The sequence below is a fragment of the Hyperolius riggenbachi genome, chromosome 2 (assembly GCF_040937935.1).
Source record: "Hyperolius riggenbachi isolate aHypRig1 chromosome 2, aHypRig1.pri, whole genome shotgun sequence".
Classification (NCBI taxonomy): Eukaryota; Metazoa; Chordata; class Amphibia; order Anura; family Hyperoliidae; genus Hyperolius; species Hyperolius riggenbachi.
In genome coordinates this window covers 549,394,321-549,422,269 of record NC_090647.1, presented here as the reverse complement: position 1 = coordinate 549,422,269, position 27,949 = coordinate 549,394,321, and the positions used below count along the sequence as shown (strand labels likewise).

General features: G+C 46.0%; 1 protein-coding gene across 3 annotated transcripts in view; it reads left to right on the top strand.

The window, feature by feature from the left end:
• The window catches only part of LOC137547345 (beta-1,4-galactosyltransferase 3-like), an 83,913-nt gene extending 60,713 nt beyond the window's left edge, over positions 1 to 23,200 (top strand). For all 3 annotated transcript variants that reach the window (XM_068270848.1, XM_068270850.1, XM_068270849.1), the window contains exons 5-7: positions 16,278 to 16,400; positions 21,662 to 21,766; positions 22,445 to 23,200. In XM_068270848.1, coding sequence (XP_068126949.1) covers positions 16,278 to 16,400; positions 21,662 to 21,766; positions 22,445 to 22,613 — 397 coding nt within the window. In that variant the 3' untranslated portion in view covers positions 22,614 to 23,200. The remainder of the gene's footprint in view (positions 1 to 16,277; positions 16,401 to 21,661; positions 21,767 to 22,444) is intronic.
• The last annotated feature ends 4,749 nt before the right edge of the window (positions 23,201 to 27,949 follow it).

Genomic DNA, 27,949 nt, shown 5'->3' with positions numbered 1-27,949 from the left:
TAGGTTGCCTAGAGATGTATGTTGTACGTCGCTAGTACCTTTGTACTATGTTTCCTCTAGTCAATGGGGCGTGCCCGACTCCGGAAGTTACCGTGAGCCATAGAGGAGGAACGAGGCAACGGAGGAGGACGGCGAGGTAGCGATCAGGCCAAAGGGGGATGGAGGAAGCCCCAGGTTTTGTATACATTTTTGTTATCTCAGGTTTCCTCTAAGGAAAGATAATTGAGTTTTGTTTATTGTGATAAAACCTCTTTTGGATTTTTATATCTGTCCTGTGTGCCCATGTGTAAGAATTTCCATCACTTCCTCTGCAGATAGGAAGTGGGAAAACCTCTAAGCCTCTTTCACATGGGCAGCTGACAGGAGGTGCATCCGCCGCCTGGCATGTGCTTCCCTGGATCTGTTGGTCGCTTGCAGCATCTGCAGTCACTCGGCACAGGCAGTGCAGTTGCATCCGTCACCTTCCTGTACATCTGAGTGCGGTGCAAGCCACTCCTAGACATCACTTAAGTCAGTACGTTTTCTTCCTACCCGCAAACTATGTGATGACATCACCTTTGGGATGAATTAGTGTAGAGACTGGCTAGGCCTTCTCATCCAACATCAGTGTCTGACCTCACAAATACTCTCCTGGAAAAAATGGTGAAAACTTTCCTAAACCTTGTGGAAAGTCTTCCCAGAAGCGTTGATGCTATTACAGCTGCGGAGGCTGGGCCAACTCCCCATGTTCAAGCCTATGGATTAAGAATGGGACGTCAGCGTACGTGTGAGCAAAGCTCCCAACTGTCCCTTTTTGGAGGACGGGCAGTCCCTCTTTGGGAGCCCTGTCCCTCTTTCGTCCTCATTTTGTCCCTCTTTCAGGACTGATGGTACAGATTTCTATAAATACATCTACTGAAATAAGTATTTAATTCACTCTACACTTTATTCCTATTCTTTCTTTCGCTTTCTCAGGTCAGTACAAGTGCCTGTTGGACTTTTGGTCACTAATGTGAGCTCTTTTTAGGTGCTTACATTTGTGACCAAAAGTTCTACAGGCACTTGGAAGCCCCGTGAAATGCGTTGTTACCACGCATGAATAAACATCACTTTTTCCATTAAATAATGGTTTGTCCTTCTGAGAAGGTAAGAAATTACGCTTCTTATGTATACAAAACCTAGTAGTATCATATTAACCTCCCTGGCGGTAAGCCCGTGCTGAGCACGGGCTATACCGCCGGGAGGCACCGCTCAGGCCCCGCTGGGCCGATTTGCATAATTTTTTGGTTTTTTTGTGCTACACGCAGCTAGCACTTTACTAGCTGCGTGCAGCTTCCGATCGCCGCCAATCCGCCGCTATTCCTTGCGCCGCGGCCGCCCCCCTCCCCCAGACCCCGTGTGCTGCCTGGCCAATCAGTGCCAGGCAGCGCTGTGGGGTGGATGGGAGTCCCCGATGACGTCGGTGACGTCATCCCGCCCGTCGCCATGGCGACAGGGGAAGCCCTCCAGGAGATCCCGTTCTTTGAACGGGATCTCCTGATCTCCGATCGCCGGCGGCGATCGGAGGGGCTGGGGGGATGCCGCTGAGCAGCGGCTATCATGTAGCGAGACTTTGTCTCGCTACATGAAAATTTTTTATTTTTTTTTTTAAAAACACTACTTTGCTGACCCCTGGCGGATTTTTTTAAACCGCCAGGAGGGTTAAAGAGAACCAGAGACAAAGCACCCTCATGTATTTTACCATATATATCAATGGGAACATGACAGTAAACGCCTACTCATGCTCTTGGTTTCATTCTTCTCTGCTAAATCTGCCTGTTATCAGCTCTGATAACAATCCCTGACTGAGCATTCAGTCTAGCTTTGCCTGGAATAATTATAGCTGAGTCTGTCTTCTGTGATGTCTTTTCAAGCCCAAGCCTGCCCCCTTGTGGCTCTGATTTCCTGCTAGGAGGATACTGCTTCCACAAATTTTAAGATTTTTTTTTTTAGACATTTTTATTCTTCTGGTGCCTCTGTATTCTTGCTACATACCCCATAGGGGTTGTTTAGTCACGAGGACCTTTAGTTCTCACAACTAATCCAGGAGAGGGACCGACCAACATCTGCACCAACAGGCCTGGGACACTGAGCCTGCAGGAATATAACCGTCCCCGCTCGAACAGTGGTTGCAAGTTTTGCACCCCACCCATGTGAGTATAATACTTACACGTTTGCACACATCCCTTTATCTAACAATACTGCACCATCAAGCTCCTGGTCTCTCTGTCACAGAGACTTGGAGATTATGGGTAACCATCAAAAATCAAAACTGTCTCTAATATTTTCTTAAAGGGGCACTACAGCAAAAAACTGTAAAATTTAAGATATGTGCAAACATATACAAATAAGTACATTTTTTTTTCCAGAGTAAAATGAGCCATAAATTACTTTTTTCCTATGTTGTTGTCTCTTACAGTAGGCAGTAGAAATCTGACAGGATTTAAAAGATTTTACAATGGGCAAACACTGACTAAATCATTTATACATAATTATTGTAAAAATGAAGCACTCCATTCCCATCGATCCGTCCGTGCGGAAGATTTTTCTCGATCGCTGGCGGGTTGGGAGTGCGTCGATAGCGGCGTTCGAATGCCCGACGACCGATGCAATACAGCGGGTATACACTACTTGTTCCGGCCGGCGCGAGTCCCCTGGTCCCCGCTGTCTTCTTTCCGCGCTGGGTTCCGGACCGGCTGCAGCTACTGAACTTCCTGTCCCGGCAGGAAGTTTAAACAGTAGAGCGCCCTCTACTGTTTAAACTTCCCCTGGACTGGAAGTTCAGTAGCTGCAGGAACGGTCTGGAGCCGGGAGCGGAGAAGAAGACAGCAGGGACCAGGGGACTCGCGCCGGCCGGAACAGGTAATGTATGCGGGGAGGGGGTGGCGGCAGCTCCACAGATTGTGATCGGTTTCAGGCTGAAATCGATTCACAATCTGTTTGATCAGAGAGGGATCGTATGGCCACCTTTACTGCAGATTCGATGAAAGAGGGATCTATCTGTTGGTCGAATCTGATGGCAAATCGACAAGTGTATGGCCACCTTAACACTATTTTAAGCTGTTTTTTCAGGTGTGATTCTGGAAGCTCGCAGTGGATTCTTTTTACTACAATCCTCTTTCTGTCAGTCTGAGTGGTGGTCACAAGCAACAGACAATGGAAAGCTGATAAGGACACTATTGACTTAATTGACCACAAGCTAATGCTGGGAATACACAGTTCGTTTCTGCCGTGCGTTTCTCTTCTCGATCGTTTTTGCCTCTCGATTCTGCAGTCGAGTCTCTTATCTTTCACTTGTTTTTCTTATCTTTTTCCTTTCACTTCTATCAGAACTCGAGCGGCCAAAGGATCAGGCGGGAGATCGGACATATCGGAAATGTCGAACCATCTAATCGCCTCAGAAACAAACTGTGTATTCCCAGCATAAAATTCAAACAAACCCATTAAGCATTAGGGAGGTGGGAGGAGGGGGAAGACTGTAAGACGTGTACACACGCCGGATTCCTGCAAACGACGGGCCGTTCTGCTGACAGTTTGCCAAGTGGATCTGTCAAAACCAGCCTCCTCAGCCTGCCGACAGACTGTACACACTGGCAAACTGTCGGCAGAGACGACCCGTCGTTTGCAGGAATCCGGTGTGTGTACGCGCCTGTACTTCAAAGAGATAAGATAAGTGACTTGTTGAACTTTACACCAAGGCTGTATAACTGCAGTGAAAAGGGAGCAGGGGGAGTTAGCTTCTCAAACATGGCAGCCCCTTCAGCTAATTGAAAGCAAAAGCTGCTCAGATCCCTTTAAACTAGCTCTATCTAAAGAGGTGCAGTATCTAATTTTGCAAGCTAGATGTCGCTGTTGCTTTGCATAGAATACCAGTAGCTCTGTGGATGCATGAGCAGCTATTACCAGTTATACAGACAAGAATAAAAGTATGCGTAGCTATTTAGCAGGCGGCAGCCAATCCTATTCCAGCTCCTCTTGCCTTATTGCTGTTACAGGGTAAAGGAAGGCTACTGTGGCTTCAGCTCTGTTGTCCTTTGCTCTATGCCTGTAATGTGAGCCATGGCTGCAGGGAAATCGGATGTCTCTATCGGTACAGAATGGAGACAGTTCTTAGAAAGTCCATTAATAGGAAGATTTATACTGTGATGGGGCAGATAGCGCAGACACCAGAGCTGCTTGTGAGACATTAGAGGACACTGGAGACTCCAGGGAAAAGGATGGAAGCTAAGATTAGGCAGTCACTCCTGATAAAGCTGGATGAATGGGTGTACCGTAGCCTGGATAAATGAGAAGAGCCACTAGCAGAAATAAGGCAGCCTCAGCTGGACGCCTTCTGTTGCATAAATCATTTTGTTGGCATTACTGCTTCAGGCTGAGTTAGGTACAGGGGCATTACTGCTTCAGGCTGAGTTAGGTACAGGGGCATTACTGCTTCAGGCTGAGTTAGGTACAGGGGCATTACTACTTCAGGCTGAGTTAGGTACAGGGACATTACTGCTTCAGGCTGAGTTAGGTACGGGGGCATTACTGCTTCAGGCTGAGTTAGGTACAGGGGCATTACTGCTTCAGGCTGAGTTAGGTACAGGGGCATTACTGCTTCAGGCTGAGTTAGGTACAGGGGCATTACTGCTTCAGGCTGAGTTAGGTACGGGGGCATTACTACTTCAGGCTGAGTTAGGTACAGGGACATTACTGCTTCAGGCTGAGTTAGGTACGGGGGCATTACTGCTTCAGGCTGAGTTAGGTACAGGGACATTACTGCTTCAGGCTGAGTTAGGTACGGGGGCATTACTGCTTCAGGCTGAGTTAGGTACAGGGGCATTACTACTTCAGGCTGAGTTAGGTACGGGGGCATTACTACTTCAGGCTGAGTTAGGTACAGGGACATTACTGCTTCAGGCTGAGTTAGGTACGGGGGCATTACTGCTTCAGGCTGAGTTAGGTACAGGGACATTACTGCTTCAGGCTGAGTTAGGTACAGGGACATTACTGCTTCAGGCTGAGTTAGGTACGGGGGCATTACTGCTTCAGGCTGAGTTAGGTACGGGGGCATTACTGCTTCAGGCTGAGTTAGGTACGGGGGCATTACTGCTTCAGGCTGAGTTAGGTACGGGGGCATTACTGCTTCAGGCTGAGTTAGGTACGGGGGCATTACTGCTTCAGGCTGAATTAGGTACGGGGGCTAGAAGTCTCTGGTTACCTGGGACAGTCAACGATTTTCGTTCAGTTCTATGAAAATCGATTTTAAAAATTGAATAAAAAAATCGATTGAAATTCAGATTGGACATGTTGGAAATAATCGATCTGGCAGGTAAATCTGCCAGAAAATTATATGGTGTGTACCTAGCATAAGAAGGATATTCTCATTTTTTTTTAAAAAAAAATTTTACTAGAAAAATCACTAAAAAAAGTGGACAGTACAATACATATGTTACGCAAGTAGAGCAAGTATTTATCATAAGTAGCAGCTGAAAATTTGACTCTATACCGGCAAGCGTGCGGTCCAGCCGTCCGTCTGAAAATGGCCTAAAGGCAACAGAAGCAAGAGGGATATGGAGGCTGCCATATTTCTTTTAAGCAATACCAGTTGCCTGGCTGCCCTGCTGATCCTCTGCCTCTAATTCTTTCAGCCATAGCCCCTGAACCAGCATGCAGCAGATCAGGTGTTTCTGACATTGTCAGATCTGACAAGATTGGCTGCATGCTTGTTTCTGGTGTTACTCAGACACTACTGCAGCCAAATTGCCAGGCAACTAGTATTGTTTAAAGTGGATCCGAGATACATTTTTACGCATTGCATAATTGTGTTCCTTACATATAGTTTATTGGGCATTCCTCAAGTCAAATATATTTTTTTTGTTTTTATGGTTTTAATACCCTAATTCCCTATAAATTAAACAAGCCTCGCCCTCAGCTCCTCTAGCGCCTAGGAACTCTGAGCCTCATGCAGCAGGGGGTTATGGGAGCTCAGTCTGTTCAGGAGGAGGTGGTGTTACTAGCCAGAGATTGCAAAGGGCAGGAGGAGAGGGGAGTGAAGTTTTCACAGGCTGAAGGCTGGAGATACAGAGCTTGCGTGTCTGTAATGATCACAAGCAGAACATGGCTGCTCTCATTGTATCACGTGAAGAAATAATAATCTACTGTTAAGCTGTTTGCAGCTAGATTTGCTGTGTAAACTATGTAAACTCTAACTATAACACATTTTTGGTAGGGTAGGAGGCGCCCGGTAGGATAATTCAGATCTATGTGATTCTATATGGTAGGTACAACATTAAGGAAACAAAAATGGTGTGATCCTACCTTCTAGATGTCCCTTATAGGAAATATACAGATCAAGTCGTATACTTGTATAATTGAAGTTTATTTGGGGCACAGACAACGCGTTTCACGGTCAAAACCGCTTCCTCAGGTCAACCTCTATTGACCTGAGGAAGCTGTTTTGACCGTGAAACGCGTTGTCTGTGCCCCAAATAAAATTCAATTATACAAGTATACGACTTGATCTGTATATTTCCTATAAGGGACATCTAGAAGGTAGGATCACACCATTTTTGTTTCCTTAATGTTGTACCTACCATATAGAATCACATAGATCTGAATTATCCTACCGGGCGCTTCCTACCCTACCAAAAATCAGTTAGTACCCCTTGATCCAAGGGGAAGATCAACGTCGGAGGATCTCCGACGGATCTACCTTTTTTGGGGAGCGACCAAAAGAAGAATAAAGGCCGAGTGGGGACGGTATTTCCCCACCAGCGAAAACGAGTGGTTGCCTCAATCAGCAACCCACTCTTGTGAGTATATTACTTACTGTCTTTATAAAATTAATCCCGTACATAATAACGTGCTGCACCAGATTGGGCTCCCGGACCCCCTGTTTTTTTGTCTTCTAACTATAACAAGTAACTTGTCTATATAGCTTGTTTTTCATCTCAGATCTGCTTTAAAAGGAAACCATTATGGCAGCCTCCATATTCTGCTCACTTCATTTGTTCTTGAAGATCTTTGTGTACAGAAACCTTATATTTTAGGTCTTTTTTTTTTTAAAACAGAATTTGGGCACAGCAATGGGGTCAAACATGGCCCCATCCTACACAGACCTCTTCATAAGACGAATGCAGTCCGTATTAACTTTTTATCTTGCACGCGTGCCACGTACCAGATTAGAGGTGTGTAACAAACCTAAAGTGCCTTTCATTGTTTTATTACCCGTTTGAGCTTTCTCTAACCCTACCTTTAGGACCTGTCCACCATGTTTTGGGGCATTCTTAAATATTTTCGAAATACTTCCGTTTATACCTAGAAACTTTACACTACTCTGAAATGCCTCAACATTCTTCACTTCACTTTTTTTTTTTAAAAGCAAAACTGAACTGAAAATAAACTTATGAGTAAGTTAATTGTATTTGTAGTACCAATCTAAATATATATAATCGTGTGTGTGTGTGTGTGTGCGCACGCATCTCCATCAGTTGCAAACGCCTTGACCAATTTCAACGAAACTTTGAATACACTGCAGATCCCTTACTAACTGGGAATATAAATACTGGGGGTTTTATGTCCCCCTACACACCCGGGCAGAACAACAAACAGCCAATCAGATTTCACCCATTAACATCAATGGGAAAATTTAGAAGGCTGTCATTCTCACAGTAATAGAGCCAGAGTACTTAAACCTGGAACAGCTGGTGACTGAGATTAATATTAAGGAATATGGGGGGAGCCTACGACAACCAATCAAAATTCACCTATTGATTTTCAAGGGGAATATTTAAATTGCCATTCTTACACTGTTAATGGCAGAGCAAACCTGGTGCAGTCGTTCAATGGGTGACTGGCATTCAAATTCCTGAAAGGGGCGGGACCACAGACAGCCAATCAGATTTGTTTCATTTCAATGTGGTAATTTACATTGATGACAAGGACTCCAAAGCTCACAAACCTGGTTATTGAGTGATTGTGTGTCAGCAACTAAATATACACAATACATTTTGTATCACTCAGTCTGCAAATAACACATTGAATTTTATTAAATCTGCATACAAAACCCCCCCGTTAACCCCCATAAAACATGAGCCTTAGAATGTATTACAACCTGGCATACACAGCCGGCCGTGTCACTCTCACTGTGCAGTCATACACCTCACACATTCAGATATTGCACTCCCTGGAGTAATATCAATAGCAATATTCCTCTGTCATGTGTGGGTTGTTGCTTCAGATCCGACTAGCGTGACCACTGCTAATCATAGCAAGTGATGTATTGTCCCAGTTATTTCAGGTTAGCAATCCACTGTGTATATATACTTTATGCACTATAAGCATTTATAGTCCTAGATGGACGTAGGGGGAGCGGAGATTGGCATGCAGCAGTGTTAGTCCATGCAACGGGGGCCCCCGGATGTTAATCCGATATATATTCCATACAGAAAGCATGTGTCAGCATAATTAGCAAAGCAGTGTTCAGCAAGTACTGGAGGGCTCACACCACCTCTACGCAAAGCTCCTCAACTCAGCTCCTATGCACACTCTATATGCCATGCCCGGAGGGCTCTCACCACCTCCTTAGGACATTCAGACGTTCCTGTGCGCTCCTCAGGACTCCTCCGGCTGCTGCTCGCTGCTCCTCTCAACCCCTCTCACACACATCAAAGTCCACGCTGAGACGGATCCATGCGCCCTCAAACGCGCAGCGGGTGACGTCACTCCAGGCTCACTTCCGTAACTAGTATCGCCCGCCCCTCGGGCTTCCTCAGACGGTCTCTAAATATACACAGTAGCAACACCGGGTCTTCAGCTAGTGGTAAATAAAACATTAGTCTGAATTGGGCAGCCTCTATAGAACTAACTGGGTATCTCCCACCTGAAGAAATGATAGTAAAACACATAAATTGTAGTTTTCCCCACATGCCGTCTTGTAGGAGAGGATGCACCCACCATCTCTGCACTCCTGACCGCATGAGGGTCCCACTGTAGTACAGGAAGACCCCCATCCAAGCCAGGTTCATCCAGTACAGAAAGACGAGGGGGTCCATGGGACTGCCTGATGTAGTACTTTCTTGCCTGCTGTATTCTCAAGAGTGCTTCAAACACATAGTGCAGACAATAGACCAGGCTTTTTCAACCAGGGTTCCTTGAGGACTCTGCAGGGGTTCCTTGGCATTTTATCCCATCATGGGGGAAGTATAATAGAGCACACTATAATAGGTGGTACTGTAACAAGAAGCACTAAATTGGGGGGGTCAGGAGACAGTATAATGAGTGGCAGTGTAATAGTGAAATTAGCAGCCTAACCTATTTAAAGACCATGCTTCCTGAAAAATAAATGTAGGGGTTCCTCGAGATCAATAAATTGTTTGCAGGGGTTCCTTGAGATCCAAAAGTTATTTACAGGGCTCCTGCAAGGTAAAAAGATTGAGAAAGGCTGCAATAGACTATAACCAAACCACTCCCTGTACAGCAAAACCACTCCCAATCACTGGCCATTGGTACAGGCACTCACAAAAACCTCCCCAGGTCATTCCATATGCCTTTAATTGGCCAAAACACTGTTTTTTTTTTTTTTCTAAAGATAGCCCCTCCCACTGGCTTCCTAGTGGTCATGTGGTGGGAAACGGGTAAATATTAGCAGCATAGCCCCTCCCACTGCCTTTCTATTGGTCAAAAACAATTGCATTGGGCCAGGTACGTTTTGTCCACGTTTTTGGGTTGAAAAACGGAACGGAAACAGATTGCACTTTTTTCTACAAAACTGATCCGTTTGCGTTCCGTTTTTTGTTTACACGGAGCCCGGGCCGCGGACTTGCGATCTGCAACCGTATATAGTGTGGCCCAAGCCTTATACAAGGGCAATACAACACGAATTGGCTGCTTAGGGTTTGGGGGGGTGGGGGGGAATTAGTGTCATTAGTTTCGTATAAAGGTCATGGATCAGGTGATTTGTCCATAGTTAAATACTTAAACTTTATTCACAATAAACAGTGACCAACAATATGAACACATCATAAAATCAGCATACAATAGTGCACTTAGCCATCAGTATAAATACTATATATGGACAGCATATCGAGACATATTTCTATCATTCATTGCAATGCAGAAAAAATACGAGATTGGCCTCTTTCGAAACAAACCTAAAGCAAAAAAATATATAATTATAGTCCCGATAATTCATAGAACATTAGTAGTAAATAGTTTCATGTTTTTATTTTCAGTTGTATAGCGCTTTTTTTTGTAATAACTTTGCATCATTGTCACATTTGCAGTTTACAAACCACACTCTGTATTTTAAGCTATAAAACAGAGGAGGGTTAATGACTCTTTGAACTTTTCTGCAGTAAAACCTTATCTCAAGCTGTTTCACAAAGTTATTTGGTTGTGTAAGTGCTTCTGAAAACAGGAGCTCTTTTTTGCATAGATGGCAGCTCTACTGGAAAACAATATGGGACGCTTTTCTTTGATACTAATGTTCTATTTCTTAGCTGCTCAACACATTCATTATCTCATAAGTTTATTTTCGCTTCAGGTTTGATTTAACTACCTAACGACTGCGTCACGCCCCAGGACCGCCTAACGGCAATTGGCGCCAAGTCCTGGGACCGGCTACTGCAGGAGATTGCGCATCTCCTGTTGGTAGGCGAAACCGCCGTCTTTTTACTAAGTACAGCGCTGCGATCCACGGCAGCGCTGTACTGGGGACAGCCATGTGACACGGCTGTCCCCCTGGGGCACAAGAGAGCGATCAACTGTCATAGGCTGAAGCCTATGAGAGCCGATCGCTATGATTGGCTGGCGGAGGACGGATCAGCTGATTTCAGCATACGGCTCTGAGAGCCTAGTACCGAAGCTGGACGCCCCATAGTAGCAATGCTATGCTGCGCTGGGCAGCCGCCAGACCCCAAATTACATCTCCCTCAGAGTTGCGACAACTCGGAGGGGGAATAGTATTTAACCTCCTTAGCGTTCTGGACGAGCTGAGCTCATCCAGAGACGCCGGAAGGTGCCGCTCAGGCCCTGGAGGGCCGCTTTTAATATTTTTTTTTTTAAAACACCCAGCAAGACAGTTCTTGCTGCGTGTTGTAGACGATCGCCGCCGATGCGCCGCTATCCGCCGCGTAATGAGTGCCCCCCCCAGACCCCGTGCGCTGCCTGGCCAATCAGTGCCAGGCAGCGCTGAGGGGTGGATCGGGACTCCCTATGACATCACGACATTCCGGTCGTCGCTATGGCGACGGGGGAAGCCCTGACAGAGATTCCGTTCAGAACGGGATCTCCTGATGGCCATCATCGCCAGCGGCGATCGGAAGGGTGGGTGGGATTCCGCTGGGAGGGGGGGTTATCATGTTACTAGTGCTAGGCTAGCTACATGATTTAAAAAAAAAATTAAGTTTAAAAAACCATGCGCAGCCGTGAGGTATCAGAACGCCAGGGAGGTTTGCGCCGCCTTGGAGTTTAGCGGCAGCGGTGAGAGTCGTCATTCGGCTCTCACCATGCCGAACTGAGTGGTGCCAAAATAATATGCACCTGGCTGGCGGGGGGTGGAAGGGATTCAGAGGGGAAGAAAAAAACATTATTTTAAAAAAATGACAAATCTTTGTATAAAAAAATAAGCAACTGGGGGGGAGGGGGGGGGGCAGCGATCAGACCCCACCAACAGAGAGCTCTGTTGGTGGACAGAAAAGAGGGGAGGGGAATCGCTAGTGTGCTGAGTTGTGTGGCCCTGCAGCTGGCAGTGGCCCATTTCACAAAAAATGGCCTAATCTTTAGGGGGGATTAGCACTGTGGTTCTTAAGTGGTTAAATTGTAGTCCGTTAGTTTATTGGCTGGATAGTTACAGATTACCCAGCAAGCTCATGGTGAAGCAGAACTCCTAGGAGTGTGTAAGGGGCTAAGGACCAAAACGTCTCCTTTCTAAAATACTATGCAAAACAAGATTGCCTCCTTAAATCAGAAGGTATTTGTGATTATTCAGATTGGAGTGGGCATATGTCTCCCACAATGCATCACTGCTGAATATGCACATCCTGTTTTGTTGTCCCTGTAAGCTAACCACCCCTCCAGTGTCATTGCATCCCAGCGGCTCTGGAGGTGTGGTTAGCTTACAGGGACAACAAAGGATGATTTGCATATTCAGCAGTGATGCATTGTGGGAGGCGACATATGCTCACGCCAACCTGAATAATTGCAACTACCTTCTGTTTTAGGAAGACAAACTTTTGGCTGGGTAGTGTACTGGTTAACCCCCTTGGCCGGTATTATTCTTTCTGGATTTTTTCATGCTTTTAAAATCTTAAAACCTGGAAAAATCATGCTGCTAAGGTGTTCTGCCCAGCACTCACTCACCTCCTTGGGCTCCAGCGCTGCAGTTTTCCCTCTGTCCTCTAGGTGGCGCTGTAACCCTATAGTGAGATTGCCGGCTGTTGTCATGATGACAGACTGCGATCTTACCAGGGGGGAAGCAGAGCCTCGGAGGAGCGGAAGAAGAATGGCGGCCGACTTCGGGATCCCCCAGGAGGTGAGATAAAACACCCACTGCACGCTATACTCTGCAGTAACCTCCTGGCGGCTACCACAAGTTCGGCTCGGGGATACCACTCCTGGCATGTTTTTACTAACCCGAGCTGAACTCGTGATTACCGCTAAGGAAGTTAAGGGCTCTTCCACTGACACTGGACACCTAGCTTCAAATACAAGCTTTTCTTGCTCATTAACTACTTAAGGACCGCCTCACGCCAATGGGCGTGACCGCGGCGGCAGCCCCAAGACCGCCTAACGCCAATTGGCGTCAAGTCCTGGGGCTGCAGCTTCTCAGGGAACGGCCGCGCGCATGCGCGATCGTTCCCTGCCGCTTTGCATAGCCTGCTAGCCACCGATCACGGCTAGCAGACTGTTTGTAAACGTAAGGGGAAAGAAATCCCCTTTTTGTTTACAAGCCCCCGGCAGCGCTGTACGAGATCGGCGATCCCCGGCCTCTGATTGGCCGGGGAGCGCCCTCCTCTCATAGGCTGATGCCCATGGGAGGCGGTACAGGACGGATCGCCGTCCTGTTCCAAATAACATGACGGAGGGGGGCGGGGGGAGAGAGCCTCGCTGAGGCATCGGAAAAAAATAAACAAAGCCTGTAGCGATCGGACCCCTCCGGCGGCATGTCCCCTTAGGGACAAAAAAAGGAGGCGAGTCCGATCGCTGGGCACCTAAGCTGGGCTGTGCAGAAGGCTGAAAAGCCTGCACAGCCCAGCACTGCAAACATGAGCCTGGTCTTTGGGGGGGAGGGGGGGGGGTGGGGGGGTTAAAGAGTAGCTGTTGGGCATAAAATCAAAAATCAATTCTTTATTTTTATCTGGCAAACAAGTAATAAGGATGCTAACCAGGCAATCCAAAAGTTATGCCGGGCATACACGGCTCAACAATGCACCGGTTCGAGCCAGCGGCTCAATGCCGGCTCGTCCACGTGGATAGATTCCTGCTCGTCCCCGCACTTATCTTCCGCTTGATTACCGCTATTGTCCGCCCGCGGGGATCGAGCCGGGAATCGATCCACGCGGTGATTGGACATGTCTGAAATTATCAATCGAGCCATCAGCGGCTCGATAAGAAGAATCTGGGCCGTGTATGCCCAGCATTAAAAGCACTATTACTTTTCTTGTTGATCAATGATCATTCCCTAGTTTACCTGATTCTTATTTGGTACACACAAAATTTGGTACACAAAAAGGAAGTTGCAGGGCATGCTGGGTTGTCCTTTTTTTGCTTCTATACTTCCTCTCATACTTAACTAATGCAGTCTGGCTGAAGCCTCTTTCCTTCCTGTTTTCCCCTCTCACACCTCTGTTCCTGTCTGATTGGCCAATATTTCTCATGAGACAATGCACTTTCTATAGTGAAGGGCGGGCAAATCAGGCAGAGGAGAGTAAGGGAGGAAATGACATCAGGTTTGGCTTTTTTTTTTTTTTTTTTTTTTTTTTTTTTTTTACTGTAGAAAAGTCACAAAAATCAAAACGTAGACAGTGCAATACATATGCTGTATAAGTAGAGCAAGCATTTTATCTACTTATATGTGTGTTTTTTTTTCTGAGATAGTATGGCTATCAGCTCTGATTTAAGCTGCACCTATTCAGAACGGAGACCGAGGGCTAGACTTCCTAGCACTGCTACTTCCTGTAGAGCGCACCCTAGTGGCTGCAGCCCCGGCGCTTTGAGTCTGCCAAGAGGAAAGCGCAATATCAATGTTATGTCTTGTCCTGTCTCATTTCAGTTTCAAGTGACTATAATTTGGGAGCTGTGCCCGTACATGTAGAAACCCAACAGTGCATTATTTTTGAGCTACAAATAGCCGAGGTTATCGTCAAAATTGTTTTTTGAACTTTATATGAAAGTTAGGCTATGTTAGATGTTAGATTTTTCACCTATATTGTTTTTGTTGGTGGTGTCTGGTTGTGTGTGTGTGTCTGTCTGTCTGTCTGTCTGTCTGTCTGTCTGTGTGTCTGTCTGTCTGTGTGTCTGTGTGTCTGTGTGTGTGTGTGTGTCTGTGTGTGTGTATGAATGTGAATCCCCCCTCCTCCCTGCCCTCTTTCTCTCACCATCCAACCTGCCATTCCAGAACTTTTATGAGCCAAACTCATTCTGGATGAATCCACCACCTTTTGTACTTGGTGAAGTAAATGATTCTGATAGACGGCGTTTGTGGGCCGGTGCCAGGCCTGCCGGGGCTCATGGGAAGGAGGTCAGGCTTTATGAAATATGCCCTGAGGTTGTGCACAGGCAGCGTATTGTTCCCTGTTATTATGGAAGCCGTCTTTCATATTCTGTGTCTTTTGTAAAACAATGATTCCTTGTGTCACTCTATCCCTGAATTCTGGGCTCTTATCACATGTGAAGCACGTACCTGGTTACCGACCTCTGTCCCAGATCCCCGGATGGTGGGAGGAGATCACACAAACGCCGGGTGGGGAGGGGGGGGGGGTGTCCTCTCTCTCTGATCTTCCTGAAACCTAGAGGCCTCCCTTCTGTTCCATCAGAAAACAATAACAAGGGATAAACACGATATGTAAGTGAGAGGGTTTCTTTTACCTTTGTTGGGACAAAAAAATCAGCTCCTTGAGGGAACCAAAACTAAATGTATTATTCATTTCCTCTCTGCCACGTTCTACATCCATCCCTACAACACATTGTTTGGCTGGTGCTCGGCGACCTTAAAGAGGAACTCCAGTGAAGAGAACGTAATGAACAAAAGTGCTACATTTTTACAATAATTATGTATAAATGGTTTAGTCAGTGTTTGCCCATTGTAAAATCTTTCCTCTCACCGATTTACATTCTGAAATTTATCACATGGTGAGATTTTTACTGCTGGCAGGTGATGTCAGTGGAAGGGGATGCTGCTTGCTTTTTTTGGCAGTTGGAAACAGCTGTTATTTCCCACAATGCAACAAGGCTCCCACAGTGTGATGTCAGCACCATGGTCCTGGCATCACACTGTGGGAGGAGTTTCACCATAATATCAGCCATACAGAGCCTCCTGATGATCCATTTGTGAAAAGGAATAGATTTCTCATGGGAAAGGGGGTATCAGTTACTGATTGGGATGAAGTTCAATTGTTGGTCACGGTTTCTCTTTAACCTTGCTGTCCAGAGCTGTAGAATCTATGTCTCTGTTTCGGGGGGGGGGGGGGGGGGGGGGGCTGGTTAGTGGGGGTTGGTGTACATCTTGCTTATTTCAAATCCTGAAAATGGCATCACTTGCAGTACTGATGTCTGTAAATTTATATTGCTTGTTTTAGACATTAAAGGGTTATCTCTGCCTCTGACCTCCCCTGAGAGGAGGGTGTTTACACTTGAGAATCCTATTGAGTTAGGGCAAGGAGTCTGTACTGTACAGCTCTTCATGGAGGACAGCTAGGATGGTCGGTAAAAAGTTGGTCATTGTAAGTTCATGCATATTTGTCACCTGGAAAAATGATGCTACAGCTGCTTCATTTAATGTGTGTGTGTGTGTGTAAATATTCTGCATGAAATATGACAAAACTATAACTTTGCAAGCTTATAAAACGATAACCTACTTCAAAAACTTTAATGTTCTAATAATGTTAATGATGATTTATTGGGCGCCCTTTTTTCTGCTTTTTTCGCCGTATTAACGATAACTCCATTAGTCTATGGCAGCGCTCTTTTCGTCCACTAGCTGCTGGCGCCCTTTTTTCCTGCTTTCCAGAGTTTTGTCCCAAAACCGCTGTGAAAATCCGCTGTTTGTGTTCCCTCAGCTTGCCTTATTGGGCGTACTTTGGAGGCGTGTCTGCCCTGACACCGGACCAGTTTATGAAGATGAACGGCTTCCCCAACACATACTGGGGCTGGGGAGGGGAGGACGACGATATCGCCATGAGGTAAGACCAGAGTGACGGATTGCTGCTGAATGTAACTCTGTATACTGATATGTTGGCCTTATTCAATTCACTTTTTTCTGCTGAGTTTTCTCTTAGATGATATCTTCAAAATAGTCAATAAAGGCATTTTACTGATATGGACCCATGAGCAATTCCAAAAAACGACCAAAAAAATCAAGCAGCATCTCCTTCCACTGACATCACCTGCCAGCAGTAAAAATGTCACCATGTGATAAATGTCAGAATGTAAATCAGGGAGAGGGAAGATTTTACAATGGGCAAACACTGACTAAATCATTTATACATAATTATTGTGAGAATTATGCACTTTAGTTCATTACGTTATTTTCACCGGAGTTCCTCTTTAACCACCCTGGCGTTCTGATTAAATCGCCAGGGTGGCTGCGGGAGGGTTTTTTTTAAATAAAAAAAAAAACTATTTCATGCAGCCAACTGAAAGTTGGCTGCATGAAAGCCCACTAGAGGGCGCTCCGGAGGCGATCTTCCGATCGCCTCCGGCGCCCAGAATAAACAAGGAAGGCCGCAATGAGCGGCCTTCCTTGTTTTGCTTATATCGTCGCCATAGCGACGAGCGGAGTGACGTCATCGACGTCAGCCGACGTCCTGACGTCAGCCGCCTCCGATCCAGCCCTTAGCGCTGGCCGGAACTTTTTGTTCCGGCTACGCTGGGCTCAGGCGGCTGAGGGGACCCTCTTTCGCCGCTGCTCGCGGCGGATCGCCGCAGAGCGGCGGCGATGAGGCAGCACGCGCGGCTGGCAAAGTGCCGGCTGCGTGTGCTGCTTTTTATTTGACTAAAATCGGCCCAGCAGGGCCTGAGCGGCAGCCTCTGGCGGTGTTGGACGAGCTGAGCTCGTCCAGACCGCTCAGCAGGTTAAAAGGCATTTTATTGACAAATTGTGAAAATATCACCTAGGAGAGAAATGGAATTGCATATGGGCCCGTATCCATAAAATGGCTTTCAAGGCACCAGCAGGTAGGTACAGTACTTTTTCACCTCGTTTTTGGTACTTTTACTTTTTCAATTGCAAAATGCTGAAAAGTTATTTTAAAAAGATTAAAAATGATCTCCAAGGAGAAAACCTGGGAGAAAAAATGAGTTAAGGGGCCATGATCTCACCCTAAGCACCAAGTTTGAGGAACCAGAGGAATTGGTGCTTTATCGGTTACAGTATGTCAGGCTGGGATTGTTGTATGTTTTGTCAGGGCAGTTTCTAGGCTAAATTGCACTCAGGGCGGGGGTGTAAAAATTGTGCCTCCTTCCCCCTCACCCTCGTGGACTCTAACTCTTTAGGGACAGTCACACAGCCACAGGTCACAAGTAGATCTGCCTACTTACTAGTGACCAGCCACTGATCCAGGAGGGAGCAGAGACCAGGAAAACACACAAACGAAGAGAGCCCGGAAAGCCGACTCCTCCACGGGCACCGCGCACTGACAGCCTGCAGTACCTCTACAGGACATCAGGTGTCATCACGCAGTGGTGACGTGATGATGACGTAACGTCTGACGCAGGCAGCCTAGGAGGAGTCAAGGAGGTGATCACGCTGGTAATCTTCTTCCATTTGGCTGCACCGTGCGTCACCAGCTCCCTAGCGGTTATGTCCTTCTGCCTGCGCCCCCTTTCTTCTACTTGCTGGTCTGAGCCCAGGACAGTTGCCCTGCCGGCACTACCCAAGAAAAGGCCCTGCCTTCTGCCCTATATGGTGTGTGGCTGTATATATCCTATCCACAGCCCGTTCACCTGTCAGCTCTCACCCGATGCACTCATTCCTGGACACACACACATCTAGCACAATCTGGGGCAGTCGCCTTCTTATATTTATCTGCATTGTTCTATGCGTAGGAGTCTTGTCAGAAGGCTTTCTTCTCTAACCAGGGGCAGACATAGGCCCATGCAGCCGCACAGCGGCCCACCTAGAAGTGTAAGCTTTCATGCCTTGTACAGTTGTGTTCAAAATTATTCAACCCCCACTGAAATTGAGTGTTTTGGCCAGTTTGACATTGATTTTGATCATTTCAGTCATCTTGTTTACAATTAAATCAAAGAGGCACTTGTAAGTCAGACAAATATAACATAACATTTATAATGAAATAACCACAAATGTCTTTTCTGTGCTCACGTTATCAGTTTTATTCAACCCCCAAGTGACATTCATCCTTAGTACTTAGTACAACATCCTTTTCCAGTTATAACAGCTTTTAAACGTGAAGTATAGCTTGACACAAGTGTCTTGCAGCCATCTACGGGTATCTTAGGGCCTGTTTCCACTACACGCAGATTCTGGATGCAGAAAAACTGACTCCAATTAATGCCCATAGGAAAATCTGCATCAGAAAAATCGCGTTTAGTGGAAACGGGCCCATAGGCATTCATTGGAGTCAGTTTTTCTGCATCCAATCTACGTGTAGTGGAAACAGGCCCTCAGCCCATTCTTCGTGGGCAAAAGCCTCCAGTTCAGTCACATTCTTAGGCTTGCGCGCTGCTACTGCTTTCTTTAAGTCCCATCAGAGGTTCTCAATTGGATTTAAGTCTGGTGACTGGGATGGCCACTCCGAAATGTTCCAGCCTTTATTCTGCAACCATGCTCTAGTCGACTTGGAGGTATGCTTGGGATCATTGTCCTGTTGAAAGGTCCAATATCTCCCAAGCATCAGGTTTGTGACGGACTGCATCACATTTTCTTCCAGTATCTCCTGGTACTGAAGAGAATTCATGGTACCTTGCACATGCTGAAGCTTCCCTGTACCTGCAGAAGCAAAACCGCCCCAAAGCATGATTGAACCCCCCGCCATGCTTCACAGTAGGCAAGGTGTTTTTTTCTTCATAGGCCTTGTTCTTCCTGCTCCAAACATAGCGTTGATCCATGGGCCCAAACAGTTCTAATTTTGTTTCATCAGTCCACAGAACACAATCCCAAAACTTTTGTGGTTTGTCCACATGACTTTTGGGATACTGCAGTCGACTCATCTTATTCTTTGGAGACAGCAAGGGGGTGCGCCTGGGAGTTCTGGCATGGAGGCCTTCATCACGCAGTGTGCGCCTTATTGTCTGAGCTGAAACTTCAGTACCCGCATCTGACAAATCTTTTTTTCAGCTCCTCAGCAGTCACACAGGGACTTTTCCCCACTTTGCGCTTCAGGTAGCGCACAGCAGTCAAAGTCAGCATCTTCTTTCTGCCACGATCAGGTAGCATTTCAACAGTGCCCTTTGCCTTGAATTTGCGATTGATGCTTCCTATGGTGTCTCTTGGTATGTTTAACATCTTTGCAATCTTCTTATAGCCATTGCCCTTCCTGTGAAGAGAAATCACCTCTCCTCTTGTCTTCCTGGACCATTCTCTTGACTTCACCATGTTTGTAAACACACCAGTAAATGTCTAGAAGGAGCTGAGTATCCGTTATTTTAAATCTGCCTAATTGGTGCTTATTATGCTTGATTGCTGCTACTTAACATCCACAGGTGTTTTAAATACCTGATCAAAAACACTTGAATGAACCTCTGTTCTTGAATGAAGAAATCACAAAAAAAAATTTTTAATACTGTATTACAAAATAATTGATGTCATTTTAGTTGCATTTGGTTCTTTACAAAGTCCTTGTAAGATTTCATTCTGAACACCATTACAAATGTACACTAAATTCCCTAAAATCCTTTACAGCATTGGGCGTTGGATAATTTTGAACACAACTGTACATGGGTATGAGGCATGTCGTCTGGCGGGAGTTGGGACGTGTACAGACTTGTTGCTAGCCTTCAAAGTTAATGTTGGCTTTCACTCACTACTGGATCAAACCTTAAAGAGAGTCTGAAGCGAGAATAAATCTCGCTTCAGACCTCATATATAGCAGGGGCATGTGTGCCCCTGCTAAAACGCCGCTATCCTGCGGCTTAACGGGGGTACCTGATCCCACAAATCCCCTCCGTAAAGCGGGGGAGCGCATCCGCATTGGGGCAGGGCTAACCGCCGCAGCCCTGCCCCACGCGCGTCTGTCAGCGCGTATCTCCGCCTCTCCCCCGCCCCTCTCAGTCTTCCTTCACTGAGAGGGGCGGGGGAGAGGCGGCGATGCGCCGCTGATAGACGCGACTGAAGGCAGGGCTGCGGCGGTTAGCCCTGCCTCCAGGAGCGACCAAATGTACGACCAAGTTGTGCGGGGGGGGGGATTTGGGGGTGAAGAGACCCCCGTTTAGCGGTGCGATAGCGGCGGTTTAGCAGGGGCACACATGCCCCTGCTAACTTTGAGCTCTGAAGCGAGATTTATTCTCGCTTCAGAGTCTCTTTAAGGGGGAGTGCTACAGCTGAAAAAGAGAAAAGACGACCTCTGCAAATATTTAACCACTTAAGGACACAGGCTCCTTGCTGTCAACCCCCCCCCCCCCCCCCCCCCCGTGACCATTTTTGCTATTTTTACAATTTAGTGCTCTGCAGTTTTAATAGCTTGCTGCACAGCCATACAACTTAGCACACAAATGAATTCTCTCTCTCCCCCCCCCCCCCTCTTTTTCAGCCCACCAACAGAGGTTTCTGTTGGTGGGCTCTGATCGCTGCTCCAGGGCTTTGTGGTTGTGTTTTTTTTTTCTCGCCTCCTCCCCTCCCTCCCCCCGACAGCCAATCGGCAGGATCGTCTTTCATAGGCATCAGCCCATGACAGCCGAGTGACAGGGCTGTCCCCAGTACAGTGCTGCAGTAGATTGCAGCGCTGTACAATGTAAATAGACTGCAATCTACACTGGCAGACTGACAGAGCAGAGCTCCATCACTTAAGCGGCGCGCGATCCCTGGCAAACCACTCCCCCAGGTCTTAGGGGAGCCACCTTGCGGCCATCAATCGGCGTTAGTTGGTCGTAAAGTGATTTAAATAAATCAGGAAGCTGGCACATCCAACATGTTTTGTGTATAAAAACGCCAACGTTTCGGTGCCACGTAGCAACATTGATATACTGCTGCCTGACTGAGTAAGATTGCGTCCTGCGAGTGCTGAGAGGAGCTCCGACTCCCATTGTTTTCAATTTGACATTGCAGATCGATTGACACTTTGCCGCAGACAGATGATTGCCTACGAGCAAATGTTGCCTTGATAAAGGGGTCCTACGTGGCTCCGAAACGTTGGCGTTTTTGGTCACTGGCTGAGCCATTTGGAAGCATAGCAGATTTCAGCCTGTTGGTATTGAAGCCATTCTGCCCCAATAATGTGACTGCAGATGCATCTTCACTCGTAACATAGACTATTTGTCATTTGAGGATTCGCCTGGCTGGACTGAGCATCACGCGGACGCCGCTGATCCTCGGCCGCTACAAGATGATCCCTCACGACCGGGATACGGGAAACGAGGAAAACTCCTACAGGTAGGCAGCAGACATTCATCCCTCTAGGGATTGGCCATAATGCTGGTGATGGGGTGGACTGGCGGGCGGAGCTAAGCTAAGATCCAGACTACTTAAAGGGAACCAGAGACGAAGCACCCTCATGTATTTTACCATATATATCAGTGGGGACATTAGAGAAAACACCTACCCTGCTCTCTTTCATTATTTACTGTTCAGCCTGCTTGTTATCAGCCCTGATAAAAATCCCTGACTGAGCAATCAGTCTGGCTTTGTTCAGGAATCTTTTTAGCTAAGTCTGTCGTCTGTGCTGTCTTTTCAAGCCCAAGCCTGCCCCCTTGTGGCTCTGCTCAGGAATCATTATAGGTGAGTCATTATAGCAAAGCCAGACTGAATGCTCAGTCAGGGATTTTATCTGGGCTGATAGGAAGCAATCTGAACAGTAAATAATGAAACAGAGAGCAAGGTAGGTGTTTACTGTCATGTTCCCATTGATATATATATATATGGTAAAATACATGAGGATGCTTCGTCTCTGGTTCACTTTAAAGAAAACTTGTCTTGATTTTGCATAATTTTCCACGTTAGGCGAAAATATTTTAGTGGATACCATGAGTGTAATTTCCCGTAACTGAAACGGGGGTGGGGCTTCTGTCTGCTGTAATGTGACACTACCACCTTCCTTCTCCCCTCTCCCAGGTACGGCCTGCTGAAGAACACCCGGAGGAATTGGCGGGATGATGGGATGAACTCCCTGGCCTTCCGCCTACTTTCCCGAGATTCGGCTCCGCTCTACACCAACATTACGGTGGACATTGGTGAAGCTCCGCCCCCACCTACCCAGGCCAGCAAGTGGCTTGTATTTTAGCAGTCACAGAAAGCCTGATTGGACGTTTCAGCTGTGATATAAGAAAAATGGAGGTCTTGGAACGTGACACGGATGACTGGACTGGCGCTCATGGTGTCACCGCAACTTTAGGACTGATGTGACGCTGGAAGGGGTACGATAGGACCTGGGTATTTACTGTGACAGGTGGGGCAGCAGAATTTTATCATGCTATTTTCTTGCCCCTCCCTCAGTGCAGTGTCTGTCTCCTCTCAGAACTTCTTAAGAGGAATCCTGGTCAGGTGGCCTAAAATGCGTTTTCTGTAGAAGTCTCTAATAAGTGAAGCCTTGTCCTTAAAAAGACCACCAGCCATTCCATAAATGAAATCAGATGAGTATTGGTTAAGGTGACCAGTTTTACTGTGTGCCAGACCCATGTATATGGTAAACCGTTTCTCTGCACTAAGCTGGGTCTCTGCCCCGCCCACTCGGTGTATGCAGTGAGGAGGGCAGTGCTGGCATCCCAGAAACTTTGTGCACAGGAAGCAGCAACCAAAGATCACGTGACCCAATTTCTTTTAAATTTGACAAAGGTGTGTTATTAAGATGAATAAAACTTATTTTTTTTACGCAAAGGCTTGATTTTTAGAAGTCCTTAAAGCCCAACTCTACACAGGACTATTAGCTTAGTCCTGGAAATAATGGAAAAGGCTTACAACCTCTCTTCAGCTCTTAAAAAGTCACTGAATATAGAAAAAAAATAATGATATGAATTGTATGTGTAGTGCGGATAATTACTAGAAGATTAGTAGCAAAGAAAATATTCTCATTTTTATTTTCAGTTATATAGTTTTGTTTATAACATTGCATCTCTAATATTTGCTGTTTACACACTAATCAGCATTGTAAATGATTTTACAGAGCAGGCCAGTGAACTTTTGACCTGTCCTCTGCAGAGAAAAAGAAAATAAGATGACTGACTCTTGAGATAACAAGCTTCAGAAGGCAGAGCTCTCTGCGACTTTGAAAGTGGTGGAGCTCAGTGGCTCTTTTGCATACATAACTGGAGTTTCTTAACTCTTCCTGTACTGGAAACAATATTAGACTAATGTCTCTGCTCCTAATGTTTTATTTCTTAGCTGTACTACACATACAAATCATTATATCATTTTTTTTTTCCGCTTCAGTGTCTCTTTACTTTTGTCATTCTGTCCTGTGCAGAGAATCTCCTCCCTTCTATGCAGACAGGAAGAGGCTGAATCTCTTACATGTTTTATGGTGTGGGGGAGGAGTTAGAACCAAGTGTTTTTCTGCCGTCCCTTCCTTTTCTTGTGACACCATAGACTTGAACGTGACTTCTAGGTTTCACAGGGAAAGGAAGTGAATTTGAGTCTCTCCAGCAGAGACACAGACAGCCGTAACAAACTGGCAAAGATACCCATATCTCCTAACACTATCTAAAAGCTGTAACCGTTTTTATATTTGGATTTTATTCAGAGCTCTAAAGTTTAGGGTAATGTAGGGAAGAGTTGACTTGCCCCAAATGGGAAGATGTATTTGTTTGCAGCGGCCAATTGAATTACAGCTTTTATCTCTTTGGAAAATGAAAGGCTGCTGATGATTGGTTTATCTGCGCTTCCCCTAGACTTAAGGTGGCCACACACCATACAATAAAATGATCCAATTTTCACGGCAGTTCAATAAAAATGATTGGTTGCGCAGAAAAATCAAGTTTTCCATTGTATGGTGTGTGTGAGGTACCCATTAACGTGACAATATTCTCCTAAGACGCAATCATTCCTGCAGATTTGTGGGATCATAGGAAATTGAAAGGTAATGATCAATTCTTCCCATACACTTTTAGGCTGGGGACACACTAGGCAGAAACGCTAGCGTTGCAGAAAATGCAGCGAAAACGCACATAATGTAAGTCAATGGGCCGGATGAAAAAAACGCATAGGGTTGCGTTCTGCAATATGCATGTTTAAAAATGCTGGTTTTGTTGCATTTTCAAAAAACGCATCAAAAACGCACATAATGAAAGTCAGTGGTGACGCAGTGGTATTGCGTTTTAGTGTGTTGTATGGGCTTTTATGTGCGTTTAAAAAAAAAAACAAACAAAAAAAAAAACACAAAAAATGTATGCATTTCCGCTTCCTGTTTACTTACGAGTGATTTGCATAAAACACAATAGAAAACCCATATGCGAACCGCAAACACATTAACACCCCTGGCGTTACAATAAAATCGCCAGGGGGGCGGCGCAGCATTTTTCTTTTCTTTTTTTAAATCCTGTAGCTAGCCTAGCGCTAGCTACATGATAGCCGCTGTACAGCGGCATTCCCCTTCCCATCGCCTCCGGCGATCAGAGCAAACAGGAAATCCCGTTCAGAACAGGATTTCCTGTTTGGCTTCCCCTGTCGCCATGGCGACGATCGGGATGACGTCATCCACGTCATGGTGTCTGGGGGAGTCCCGATCCACCCCATAGCGTAACCTGGCCAGGTTGCGCAAGGGGTCTGAGGGGGGGGGGGCGGCACGGCGGGTAGCGGCGAATCGTCAGAGGCGATCGGGTAGTACACACAGCTAGCAAAGTGCTAGCTGCGCGTAACAAAAAAAAAATTATGCAAATCGGCCCTCCAGGGCCTGAGAAATCCTCCGGGGCGGCTCAGCCCGAACTTAGTTCAGGATTACCACCAAGGAGGTTAAAACGCAGGCAAAACGGAAGAAAAATGCATGTGCGGGTGAAAAACGCGAATGTACCGCCTAGTGTGTTCCCAGCCTTATTGTCGGGGTTTAGGGCACTTTCTCTCTTCAAAACTTTGCATCCCAGTTGACCACAGAATTGTTTCACTTCCATGTTACCCACATACTGTGTGGTTTTCTGTACAATTCATACCATTAAAAGACCACTATTACAAAAGATTGTAAAATTGAAAAATACAAGTAAACACATGCAAATAAGTACGTTTCTTCCAGAGTAAAATGAGCCATAAATTACTTCTCTCCTATGTTGCTGTCACTTACAGTAGGTAGTAGAAATCTGACAGGTTTTTGACTAGCCCATCCTTTCATGGGGAATTCCATGGGGAATTCTCAGTATTATATCTATTCTTTACAAGAACACTCCCTGGAAGGGATCTACACAAAGATTCAGTCTGTCCCCCAACCCCACCCCCTCCCCCCCAACTGTTTGTACACAATTCTGACAGTTGGATTGAGCAACTGCCGTTCACCAAGTGCTTTTGAAAATAAAGAAAACCCTGAGAATGCCCCATGAGAAGATAGGCTAGTCTAAACTTGTCAGTTCTTCCAGATTTTTACGATGTACTGTAAGTAAAAACGACACAGGAGAAAAAAGTAATTTTAGCATCTTTTGCTCTGGTGGAAATGTACTTTTAATTTGTGTTTTCATGCATTTTAAACTTTACATTTTTTTGTGATAGTGGTCTTCTTAATGGTCCCCTTCATAGAAGACCAGCGTGCCTTACAGATGAGCCTTATACACGGACAGGCCTCATGAGCAGCGATCACCCAACAGAATGGCCGCCGTTGTGCGCGTTCTGTGTGCCTTGGGGAGCTCATTATTTTTTTTCCCTGAAACCTACTTAGAAAAATGTTTTTAAGCTGCTCAGCCCCCCGGTGACTTCCTGCACCTCCTGGCGACATAAAACTGTCACCTTTTGCATACAGCTAGGCATAAGGTGCGTACATGGGTACAATTACTGTCAATCACAGTGAACGGTATTTAAAGGGATACTGTAGGGGGGTCGGGGGAAAATGAGTTGAAGTTACCCGGGGCTTCTAATGGTCCCCCGCAGACATCCTGTGCCCGCGCAGCCACTCCCCGATGCTCTGGCCCCACCTCCGGTCCACTTCTGGAATTTCAGACTTTAAAGTCGGAAAACCACTATGTCTGCATTGCTGTGTCCTCGCTTCCGCTGATGTCACCAGGACAGACCATACTGGGCCTCGGCAATACACTCCTGGTGACATCAGCGGGAGCGAGGTCACGGCAACGCAGGCGCAACGGTTTTCAGACTTTAAAGTCTGAAATTCCAGAAGTGAGCCGGAGGCGGGGCCGGAGCATCGGTGAGTGGCTGCGCGGGCACAGGATGTCTAGTTCATCTCCCTTTCCCCCGCCCCCCCCCCCCCCCCCCTACAGTATTCCTTTAAAGCAAAGCTGCAGCAAAAAAAAAAAAAAAAAAGTATGATGCAATGAATTGTATGTGTAGTACGGTTAATGAATACAACATTTGTAACCAAGAAAAGTCTCCTATTTTTATTTTCAGTTATATAGCTTTTTTTGTAGAACATTGCATCATTCTGTCACAGTTGCCATTTTAAAACCCAGCACTGTCTTTTAAGCTATAAAACAAAGCAGAAATAATGACCCTTTGAAGTTCTCTACAGTAAAACCTTATCTCAAGATGTCTCGTTGTTTCTTTGCTGTTTAAATTCTTCAGAAAACAGAACTGTATTCCACCCATGTTGGCTGGAATAGCTCAGAGAAGATCTTTTGCATAGATGACTGAAGTTTTTTTAGGCAGGATGGCCATCCCACACTGGGTCTTTAATCTTTAATTACGGTAACTTTTTGATTAGTAATTAAAGAGAATACTTTTTGCGATTTCATAATTAAGTATTCGGTTTGTTCATTGTTGCCAAGGATGCTCACAAATTCGAATTCGGATGAAATTTGAATAGGGTTATTTGAATTTCATCTTGCTAATTGCAGCACCTGTGCGGGTGGGCGTGGGGAGGGTAATCTTACCCATCAGCCGTCTGCTTCGCTCGTCCCTGGGCGCCTCCCACGCTACGTTCCAATCTGGCGGTCACGTGATTACAAACACTTCCTCCTTTCGGGTTGAAGGAGGAAGCGTATAGTCACGTGACGCCGGAATGGAACGCAGCGTGGGGGGCGCCGAAGGACGAGCGAAGCAGACGGCTGATGGGTAAGATTAACCCCGCACAGGTGCTGCAATTAGCAGGATGAAATTCAAATAACCCTATTCAAATTTGATTCAAATTTGTGAGCATCCCTAATTTTTGCACACAACTCCCCCCCCCCCCCCCCCCCCTCTCTTGAAATCTACGTTTGACTTTTTTTTTTTTTTAACTCTTCCTGTATTGGAAAACAATATGAGACACTTTTCTTTGCTACTAACGTTGCATTTCTTAGCTGTACTACACCTGAAATTCATGATCTGATAAGCTTATTTTTGCTTTAGCTTTGCTTTAAAGCACAGCTATCACGAAAATGTATCAAAATATGCATACCTATAAAATGTACTGTAAATTACTTTTTTTTTTTTTTTCTCCTATGCCACTGTCACTTACAGTAGCTACTGAAAATCTGACAGGTTTTGGACTAGTCC